The 11,422-nt window shown below is 35.4% G+C and overlaps 2 protein-coding genes across 7 annotated transcripts; one reads left to right on the top strand and one right to left on the bottom strand.

Annotated features, from left to right (window-relative positions):
* Positions 1-468: 468 nt before the first annotated feature.
* Positions 469-10,691, bottom strand: LOC110803383 (uncharacterized). Of its 6 annotated transcripts, XR_008927796.1 has the most exons (13): positions 10,538-10,691; positions 8,893-10,287; positions 8,229-8,804; positions 6,516-7,477; positions 5,496-5,731; positions 2,402-4,600; positions 2,158-2,328; positions 1,736-2,074; positions 1,572-1,658; positions 1,373-1,489; positions 1,108-1,224; positions 858-1,016; positions 531-745 (listed from the first exon to the last, which is right to left on the bottom strand). XR_008927796.1 is itself a non-coding variant. In XM_056836761.1 (12 exons), the coding sequence occupies exons 7-12, from the start codon at positions 2,447-2,449 to the stop codon at positions 617-619; spliced, it is 891 nt and encodes a 296-aa protein (XP_056692739.1). In that variant the 5' UTR covers positions 2,450-4,600; positions 5,496-5,731; positions 6,516-7,477; positions 8,229-8,804; positions 8,893-9,804; positions 10,122-10,287; positions 10,538-10,691; the 3' UTR covers positions 469-616. The 6 variants fall into 6 exon arrangements, 4 of the variants coding, with proteins under 4 accessions (XP_056692739.1, XP_056692740.1, XP_056692737.1 ...); XR_008927795.1 differs by having other exon boundaries at positions 469-1,016; XM_056836761.1 differs by lacking the exons at positions 858-1,016; positions 1,108-1,224 and having other exon boundaries at positions 469-745; positions 8,893-9,804; positions 10,122-10,287.
* Positions 4,518-6,012, top strand: LOC130467391 (uncharacterized). The gene is made up of 3 exons (XM_056835892.1): positions 4,518-4,750; positions 4,911-5,756; positions 5,853-6,012. Exons 1-3 carry the CDS (start codon positions 4,518-4,520, stop codon positions 6,010-6,012), a joined length of 1,239 nt encoding a protein of 412 aa, XP_056691870.1.
* Positions 10,692-11,422: the final 731 nt, after the last annotated feature.

The following is an 11,422-nucleotide window of genomic DNA, read 5'->3' as shown; positions in this document are numbered from 1 at the left end:
AGTTACCGGATGTGCTTAATTGGGTTGTAAAGTTGATTCAATACTCGCATAACACTTGCAGGCATATCCTTTTAGTCGTTATTGACTCAATTGCTAGTACGTGTACAACTCATTTTGATAACACGGTAGAGGGGTTAGAGTCACGATCACAACTCTTAAGTGCCATTGGTTATGGTTTACAATCAATTGCCTCTACGTACAATGTTGCGGTTCTTGTTGTGAATAATGTTGTAGACATGTTTCCAGGTGATCGTGATTCGTCTACGAAGTTCATGATGTCATCCGGTAGGAAGGTTCGCCCTGCGTTGGGGAATAGTTGGATGAAAAACGTTTCAACTCGTTTATTTATGTCTAAAACATTGCATGCAACCACTCAAATGTCTGAAAGGTTGTTGAGCATTCTTTTTTCGTCGTCATTAGAACTTGATGCTTGTAGGTTTTGTATATCAAATGAGGGTGTCATGAATGTAGTGAAAAATTAAAGATCAATATTTAATCACATACACATATAAATAATATCGGAGTCATAATTAAGTCTTAATCGGACAAAATAATTCTTATAATACAACATGTTTAAAGGAAATATATTACACCAAAATACCACACTGTAAGCAAATCATAAACTGTGTACTTTCCGGATTCCCAGTAAATCAAGGATCTCCTTCACCTTGATCGTGTTGTTGTCGCTGCAAACCAGACGACCTAGAATGTACTTCCGTGTTGCCCTGTCGTTTTTCTTATAAAACTGCAATGAACAATTTCGTTGAGACATTAGTTCTTGCATCGTTGAACATTCAACAGAATAATGGAAGGCACAATTAGCACACTAATCTTATCTCCATCCAATCCGTTACAACCTCTATTGAGGACAACAACATAACCATACATAAGAATCCCCTGTCATGCTTGCATCTCTGCTTTGGGTGGTGATCGACCATGTTTAGTGTCAAGGGTTCTATATTCCAATGTCCTTCATTAAGCCCAATCATTGGTTGCAATTTCAAAAAAACATTACCCTACAAAAATAATGTATGCGCAATACTTCACATCTCATAGTATATCGTAAATAAAATAATAATAAAATGCTAGTGTTGTCCTGACACTTACCACGGCAGAAATATAAGTGTCCTGAATTTTTTTTTATCATGGGGTTTAGTCCTAGGGTCGTATGCGAACAGACTGCTCTTAATGGCCTTACAATTGGTCGTAAACCCTCTTTGGAATCTAATCACAAACCATCGCCCCTTATCAATTATCGGGATGTATAACAGCATTGAAATCAAATGCGCACAACTAAGTCACAATAGCACTAGTTACCACAATTACACCGACATTATGTTAATTTATTCGACTACTAAGTAGGTGATATTACCTTTTGAACTTCATCCACAATAACGCCCTTCTCGATGTCGGATTTAATGTCGTTTGCCATTGCGGTGACTAGTTCAACATACTTAACTTCCTTTATTCCTAATCTAAACAAATCATCCTGCAACAACATTTTCGGATATCATGGACCACAATTACATATAGAAAATTATTATATCTGCCAAGCTACTTAGTTGGCTTACCCAATACGTTGGCTTAATGACATAAGTTGTGAAAATATTCATATCAGCTAGCTGGCTATTCAACAACGAACACCATGCACACATCACCTGGATCATCAACCAAAACATTAAAATAAGTCAACTAAAGCTTTCAACAAAAATATCGTCGAATTTACTAAACATACCTCCATGTCTATCTCCCCGTTCTTCTTAAAAGAACGATATAACATTCCTCTACTTATAATGTGCACACCATCATGAACCAGCATCTGATTTTCAAATTTGTTATGTTCTAGGACCTTATCATATATTTTCTGTTGTGTAGGCTCAACCCTAGGTTTTGGAATGTAAGTCCCACCGGTTTCTAAGCCATCGTCTGATTCTGTATCGTACTCCTCATCTACCTTATCAGCGTTGTTTGCACCTTCTTCGTTTTCTTGCGGCATTGTGTGATCAAGATTTGGTGCAACGCACTCATTTTGCTTGGCACTATTTTCAACCGGCACTTTGTTAGAAGCATCATCCTAGCACATAAATGTGGCTTTAATGAAATATAATTTTAGACGGTATGTTGGAAGCAATAGTAAAAATGGAGAAACACTCTTACATTCTTTGGCCGCCTAAGCTTCATTCTCTTTCGTGTTGATTGCTTAAGTGCTTCCTTTGGAGGTGGGGATGGTCTTTCTGTCGTGATATCCACCCTTTCCTTCAACCACGGAGGTTGTTCTGATTGAGCATTAATTGGATAAGGTTTTCCGTAAAAAACATCGTGGACAACCTGATTATGCAATCACAGTAATTTATCAAAAGTTGGTTGCAGCAAGGGAAAGTCATAATCAGTACGTACGTACCTCTGGATGACCATAAGTTACGTTGGTTTCTAAATCTCTATTGATCATATCATATACTTCCTCCGTTCCGCAAAGGATGCAACATTTCTTTTTATGCGGCTACCAATGAAGTGGGTAAATGGTAGAAGTTGGACCAATTTACCCATGTGATTATAGGAAAGAGAATCTGGAAAGGAAAAGTAATGTTCCTAATAAAGGGAAAAGGTACATGGGTCCGTGAACATTCACTCCTCAAAAAAGAGGGGTCATTTTCAATTCCCTCCAAAATTTCAGTTCACTTTACTCAAATTACAAAAAGTACAATTTTTTTGGCTTTTACAAAAAAGGATTTTTTGGTATTTACTACCTTGAAAATACACCACTTTTGTATTTACTACCTTATGAAAATTTTATTTTAAATTACTACCTTAAAGTTTCAATTTATTTTTATTTACTACCACTTTACAGTTTTCTCATTTTAAAATTGAGATATCTCTTTTGTTTTTTAATCATTTTAAGTGATTCAAAGTCCATTCTTCTCATTTAAGTGTAAGGGTTCCATATGGATCTTGCTTTTAAAATTTTGCAAAAGGTAAAAATAATTAAATATTTTTTGTAAAAGTTTAAAATATATATGAATTATCAAACGAATTGTTTTGAAATGTTGTTCTCAATGAAATCCCTATAAAACAAGGAGAATAGTGAACTTTGAATCACATTAAACGATTAAGAAACGAAAGAGATATCTTAATTTTAAAATGAGAAAACTGTAAAGTGGTAGTAAATAAAAAAAAATTGGAAGTTTAAGATAGTAATTTAAAATAAAAATTTCATAAGGTAGTAAATGCAAAAATGGGGTATTTTTAAGGTAGTAAATACCAAAATTTCCTACAAAAAATTCAAATTTGGAGCCAAAAAATCATCATCCAACTTTTATGGGATTACATACATCTAGTAAATTCACATCATTTTAACTCTAAAGAAATTGTATACTTTTTCTTTGTTTTTTTTTTTTTCTATTGCACTTCCACTACAATATCACATCACACTAGGGGTGTGCAGTTTCGGATATCGGATCCGATCCGATCCGAAATTTCGGATATCCGAAAGTTTCGGATATCGGATCCGATCCGATCCGAAATTTCGTATATCCGAAAATTTCGGATCGGGAAATTGTGATCCGAATCCGATCCGATAATTTCGGATATCCGAACTTTCGGATATCCGATATTTCGGACCGGGTATCCGAAAATCCGTATCCGATCAGAATTTTTAAAAAATCAGAATATTCGTCAACATCTGTTGACAACTTGCGTGATTAGTTAATGAAAGTGGCATGTCTAATTGTCAGTAATTCATTTGACAATGGTGTTTTGAATTGCAATACCAAAAGAACCCAATTTTACAAACCCAAATCAAAACGAAAATGTAGATCAAAGTGAAATTAAATCCAAACAAGAACAATATACAAAATACTCAATTAAATGACTTAAAATAGAGAAAACCAAAAGCCTTGTTCCTAAAACCATAAAATGATTACGCAACTACTTAGAAAATAGAGAGTAATACTCGTGACTCCATTGTTGTTGTCGCCGGGTCGATGAGAGTGGGATGGTGATGGTCTGACGGATACGGTGAGGCTGCAAGGGACAGTGAGAGTGGTGGTCGGTGAACGCCTAGGCGGCTGGGCGGTAGTGGTGGGTGGCTGAGTGAAACTAGGGTTTACTACTTTACTGGTCTAGAAAGAAAGCAGAGAAGGAGAATAGAGAAGGAGAGTTGAGCGAGAGTAAAAAAGAAATGGAGGCCCAAAAGAAATTGGCATATATTTTTTTATTTTAAACATTTCGGATATTTCGGATATCCGATAAGGGAAAATTCTTAATCCGTATCCGATCCGAAAATCCGATAATTTTTTCGGATATCCGATCCGAAATATCCGAAACCTTAAATTCGGATCGGATATCCGAAATTTCGGATCGGATAACGGATTTTCGGATCGGATATTTCGGATCAGATATTTCGGATCGGATATTTTTGCACACCCCTACATCACACAGCATCCCTGATTTGGAAGGACTTCTTGGGAGAGACAGACCTCTCGGGGCATGGCATAGAAGCTACTGATGGCAGCGACGTCATGAACTTGGAAGAGATGTTGTCGTTAGAAACTCTTGCCTACCTTTATGCAGAGGATGATGACGAAGAGGTATGGTACTACACCTGTGATGTAGAAAATGAAGATGGTGAAGAAATTGAAAACAACCCTACTGCAGAAATTGAAGACCCGAATATGAACATCATCAACACAAAAGGAACCAAGCCACAGTTATCTAATTTTCTGAGGAAAAAAATGATTACAAAAATTTTAAGGTATATAAAACCGAACATGAAATTACCTAGAAGCATGAGTCAAGCAATTGCAGATGAGTATAACATTCATAGAACAACTCTTTATAGGATATGGAATGATGCAAAGAAACAACTGGAAAAAAATGGTGTCATTAATGTTAAATGCAAAAAAAAAGGGAAGATGTGGTAGGAAGTTTAAAGAACCAGATTTAGAGAAGATGAAAGAAATTCCACAAAAACAAAGAACAACAATCAGAAAGTTTGCAACAGCTTTCGGAGTCAGTCCATCCACAATTTATAGGTGGATAAAGAGGGGCATTATCAAACCGCATTCAAATTCAATGAAGCCTAGACTGACAAATGCGCAGAAAATCACAAGGCTTCATTGGGTTATGAGTTTAAGTGTACCAAAGACACTAACAAAGAAGTTGAGGTTTCAGAATTTGTGCAACTTGGTTCACATAGATGAAAAATGGTTCTATATGAGCCAAGTCACACAAAAATACTACTTGCTTGACGGTGAAGAAGACCCTTACAGATGCATTCAAAGCAAAAACCACATCCCAAAGATGATGTTTATAGGGGGTATTGCAAGACCTGTGTTAGGGGGACAAGGGGAGATACTTTGGGATGGAAAGCTTGGGATTTTCCCTTTTGTTGAAAAAAGAGCAGCAATCAGATCAAGTATTAACAGAGAAAAGGGAACCATTGAAACTAAAGCAATACAAAAAATTACTAGGCCAGTTATCAGAGAGATGTTACTCACACAAATGATCCCAAGAATCAAGGCAAAATGGCCTTCTTTCCTCTCAAAAACAATCTGGATCCAACAAGACAATGCAAGACCTCATGTTCTTGTTGACGATGTTCAGTTTTTAGAAGTTGCACAGCAAGATGGCTTCGATATCCATCTGATTTGTCAGCCAGCACAGTCACCAGATTTGAACATCCTAGACTTAGGGTTTTTTAGGGCTATTCAGTCAATCCAATACAAGGCATTTCCTAAAAATGAAGATGAATTGATCAAGTCAGTATAAGATACATATGATGCATATGATCTAAAAATGATAAACTACACATGGATACAACTACAATTATGCATGCTTAAGACACTGGAATGTAGGGGAAACAACACTTACAAATCCCCTCACATTGGGAAGGCAGCGTTAGATAGGAAAGGTCTTTTACCGGATACTATTGACATTAATGATGAGATTGTGAAAGACATTGTGGACTTCTTGGATGAGGGGGTGATCAATGCATCATGGACAAGTGAAGATTAAAACATTTGGAAGAAGATAAGTTGGAAGAACTTTTTGGGAAGAAAACGTAATACAACTTTTTGGGTGACATAATGGAAGACGCCCTTTTAAGAACCTAGCTTTGATGTTAGACAACTTTTTGAGGAAGTATTGGAAAAAAACCTTGTGTATTGTGAAGTAGGAATACATTTTGTGCATTGTAATGTGTAACATACTTAGTACTTCCTACACATCAAACAAGGATAACTAGTTAAAAGCGTAAAAACAGGAATTTATCATGCATTGTATAATTTTAAGATATTTCAATTCTCAAAAGCCTCGGGGAAGAACATAGTGTTCGTCCATAACAGCAAGATGTTAAGAAACTTTTACTAGCTAAATAATCAAGTATCACAGGCTACATGCAGATTAAAGAAAGCGTAAGAAATTGCAAATGTTTATCTCTACATGTCATCAAAATGGATCTATGCATGCACACACTACCATCAATCAAGGCTCTTAAATCTAACAAAAGAAACTGTTACCTGACCATATACCTGCATGTTGATCATCCACTTTGGGAAATTAGTAATGTAGGTACCATCTCCCTGCAAAACTGAAGTAAAATGGCAAAACATTAGGAAAAGGAGCAACTCTAACTATCAACCACACATATATACTCTAATTAAAGTATGATATACCATGTCAAGAATTCCTTAAAACAAGATACGGATCATGTTTTACCATGTCAAGAATTCATTAAATAACATCAACGGATAGATGCTTAAACATTACAACAATTAGTCCTCTCAGTTTCTGTTACAACATTAGAACATTACCCTACATAACCAAATTACAGCTTTATATCCAATAGTTCATTGCAACATACCCTACACACCCTCATAACTGAAATACAACTTACCATTTAGAAGGGGATTACAACATACCTAACCTAACTAACTCAAATTTAGGGGTACTAAATATTTTGACAGAAAGAGATAAAGAGTAACAGGAGTTTCTTATCTGGAATTACTAAGATTGCAGAAAATCCCAAGGCACAATAACTGGAGCATATCATCACACACATCAGGTTGGCTAGGCGGGACATACGGGACATACTCGTCAACCTTAAACAGAGCCCGAACAACACTAGAAGATGGAGGATCAGAGGATGCAGACGAATCATCATTTCTTGGCCTGATTCTTCGACGGCGAGACAGATCTCCCGGTCGACGCTTATGTGAAGAGTAGGAGACTTTCTCTTCTGGCGTGGTGTATCAGGTGCAATAATCTCCGTAGTGGGAGTGTTTGGGATGTACTCTTCACCAACAGATAGAGAAGCCTCACGGGGATTGTGATACGCATAAAGAACCTCTTTCAGATAATCATCAAGTTCCGGTTCTTCATCATCAAGCTCCGACATATCCACATCCTCACTTTCAAAAGAGGGACCAATTTCATATTTGAAGTGGTTGAAACATTCAAAACGTTTCATTAAGGATCAAATCTGTCAGTTAGAGGAAAAGTATTACTTCGTATAATAAGTTAAAGACTACAAACATATTCATGTTTAACTTAAACTTAAACACATAAAAACTTAAACACAAGGATTTAGACAAAATTTTAAACTAATGGCTTACTAAATGGAACAACTTTACAACCAAATATCCAACTCCCAACTTATCAATTCTAACTAATATCTTACTTAATTAGTATCCTACTTCATTTAAACACTCTTTGACAAGTGAACATAGTATTCCAACACATAACTAGAAGACTAGAACATATATGAAGGTCAACGAAAACATGGATATCACTTTCATAATTTGATTAATCAACCACGTACAAAAACTTTGAAATCCACAAAATTACAATTGCCAACATAGAATAACAAGACAATTCACTAGACCGGTGAAGGATTTCGATATACTTCGTATATCATCAAATTCAGTCGCCTCAATTGATAAAATTAAAAGTCTGGATCAATTACCATTATATTTGAATAAATAATTCACGCATAATCCAATTACATCTACAAAACATCAAACATAATATTCATCCAAATCCCAACAACTCAAAGGTACAGAATATCAAAATTCTTGAATTAAGTGAAAATCAAAAAGATACAACTCACGTCAAGGATATGTTTAAGGGAATAATGATCCAACAAATTAGCTAGTCAAATAAAATAGATCACAAAATTTGACCATCATTGCGAACCACATCATAAAAATCGAAGATCAGGACATCAAAATTACCTTTTTTGGCGAAGACAACTGCAGATCTGAAACTAACGAGAGCCGACGATGTAGACGGAAAAGAGGGATTTTAGATCTAGGGTTTTTATTGGTGTTTGTTTATATAGGAGGAGAAATGTAGACAGAGATATGGTTGAGTCGAAGAAGAGAAGTAAATGCACCATTAAATGAAGAGATGGAGTGGAATGGGTATAGATGAATGTGGATTATTCTGGACAGGGTTGAATGAAGAGAGAGAGAGAGAGAGAGAGAGAGAGAGAGATTAGATGGGCTGGGTTAGATTAATGGGATATTTGGGTGCGTTAAAATAATACTAAGAAGTAGTTAGTGAGATCACAAAGTATATTTAGGACATAACTATAGGAGGTAAGTAAGGGTAATTACGACTTTTCATGTAAAAAAAGTTACTAGAAAGGGAAACTATGCATCTATTGTGAAACATCCAGAAAGGAATACGATGCATCCTTTGAGAAACAGAGGAAGTACGTCTTTTGTCTTCCAAGCTCCTAACCTCGGGGCATTTTTTTTCCATCCCTTAGATGTTTTGTTATTCTTTAGCCTATCTAAATAAGCAATCTGTAGCATGAAGATAACATTGTTACTTTGAATATCTTAACAATCATTGAGACTTTTAAAGAATTTGAATGATAAATATGAAAATTACCAATAAAATGAACGTTGATGCCTTTCCCTGATCTTTTCCATTTTCTCCAATCCATTCAGACAAAAAAGCACACCAGTTCAATTCATATGGATCATCAAGGTATTCGTCTTTAAGAATATGCAATAGTTTTGGGCTAATGAATTTATACTTAGTCATGCAAAACAAACAACCAAAAGACAGCAGTATGAAATGCCTTAAAAACATGTTCTTGTTATCAATTTCAAGCAGTGCCTTGTTGAATACAGTCGTATAATCAATTCCACCTTTTTTATCGTACTCTTTTTCAAACTTCATTAGCTCCCCCCCCCTTCAAAGGACTAAATTCATGACTTCCTGCCGGAAGTCCGGTGATCCACATTATCATATCCTCATCTATAACAATTTCATAATCATCGTGGATCCTTAGCGTCTGTCTCTTCCAATCCCATATTCCCTCCAACCAAGTCATGAAATGCCTATCTACCTTTGTCACTTTAATATCTAAAATTGGCCCAAATCCCGCAGCCTTAACCCAATTTTTTTTCACGTCTCCTATAGTGTCCACCAACTCTTTGACAAGCCCGGGGTAAGTCCTCAGCGCAGTATGCTGGAAATTTAAATCACTAATGTAAACTTAACTGAACTATGGAATGTAAACAAACTTATAAATTTTGTCATACTTATCGGAGTCCTGGAAGTGCCTTCTCCTTTGCCTTTAGGTGGCCTTCCCGGGCCTCCTTTCACCCACTTTCCAATAGGTGGGGGTCTAGTTGCCTGTTGAGCTTCAGTGAGTGGTGGCCTTCCTCGTTTTCTAGTTACCCTAACCTCTTGAACCTCGAGAACCTCATCTTGAGGTTCAATCACTTCCTCATTATCCAATATTTCCTCATTAACTCTTCCACTCGTGTTTGCAATGCCTTCCCATATTTTATCCTTTAAAAACAGATAGTTAAGATTCCCATTAATTGATATTTTATAATAATGAACACTTCTCACTCAATTTCGTGTTGGATAAATCAGTACACTGGCTATTATCTTCCTCCTCTATTAATTTTTCTAAAGAATCAGCAAAGTTTTGTGTCTCACTAACATGACTTGAACTCGGTTCATTTTCAAAGTTTGTGTCTTTGTTTTCCAGATGTGTTTCCTAACAGGAAAATCTCATTATCAAAAAAACTAAATGCAGTGCGTATGTATAGCAAAAAAAAACAAATTTAATAGTTAATAAAACAAAAATAAAATGTAATTACCCCTGTTTTCCCTTTGAGTTGTTCTCCAACAAACGATTCAGGGTTGTCACCTATAGTAGCATCATCAGCCGAAGTTTTTTCCTGCTCACCCTCACTTAAGTTTGCGGCATATTCAGCAGTTGTTTTTAAAACACTTTCATAGCCATTTTTTGTTGGATCTTCTTCCCTATTTAGGATCAAATTAAAATTTTCCAATTAATCGATTACTCATTGAAAGCGGGTGTTTCAAACCAAAAACATCACATAACTGACTAGTGTAAAAATAAAATTGGGAAACCCATCATCACCAAATTCGTATAGCAATTCAAAACCAACACTTACCTCATAAATTAACCAAAACACCATTACTATTTGTAAACAACAAGGAAAAGATTTATTATAATTAATTTGATAATAAAGAAAAATCAAACACTTACATAATCAATTGTTTGTAGATGATACCGTTGAACCACCTGAGATTTTTGAAATTTTTGCAGAAATAGCTAAATTGAGAGATTTGGTGTGGGTTTTGGCGGAGAATTAACCTGCAAGTTCACTTACATGTTCGGTCAATATCAAAATTAAAATATAATTCTGAAGTTGACCAATCCAAAAAAAATGGGACCCACATAATAAAAACTATCCGACAATTATGTCGACTTTTTACACGTTTCTAAGTAATTTTTTGTTTTTTATTAAAGATATTCTATCATAAAAAGTTCCGCCCATTTGTTTATGAAACTTTGTATGCTATTTTAATTTATTACATTATTAATTACGTTCTAACTCAATTTACTTGTGTATAAACGGAACCTAAAATATATACCATGTAGATTTACAACTGAACATAAAACTTGTTCACGAGTTAACAACGCAACTAATGACCATTTATATGGAAAAGATAAGTTAAGAAATAAGTTTTATTAAATAAGATGGAAATATTGTCAATTTAACTACTTAAGGTTACAAAATTAAACGAATCTCCTTAATAATGACGGACAGAAAAATTTCGGAATGTATAGGGTAGTGCTAAGCGTTCACGAAGTAGCGACCGTGAACAAGTTTGTTACTTAAAGTTCAAATCAATCGACCACATGACTCACTTAGTTAAACAGATTAGGGTTTGTAAGGGTAGTGCTAAGGGTTCACGAAGTAGCGCGGAGGTAAACTGTGAACACGTTTGTTACTAAAGGTTCAAATCAATCGACCACATGATTCATTTCGTTAAAGATTTTCATGATCATCATCAACCAATACTAAAGGTTGACCTACGTTAAACAAAAACTAATTTACACCTTCTCTAAAACGATTGATCATCAAAA

The sequence above is a fragment of the Spinacia oleracea genome, chromosome 2 (genome assembly GCF_020520425.1).
Source record: "Spinacia oleracea cultivar Varoflay chromosome 2, BTI_SOV_V1, whole genome shotgun sequence".
Classification (NCBI taxonomy): domain Eukaryota; kingdom Viridiplantae; phylum Streptophyta; class Magnoliopsida; order Caryophyllales; family Amaranthaceae; genus Spinacia; species Spinacia oleracea.
The sequence above is the reverse complement of the archived record's forward strand: the minus strand, read 5'-3'. Positions and strand labels throughout refer to the sequence as shown.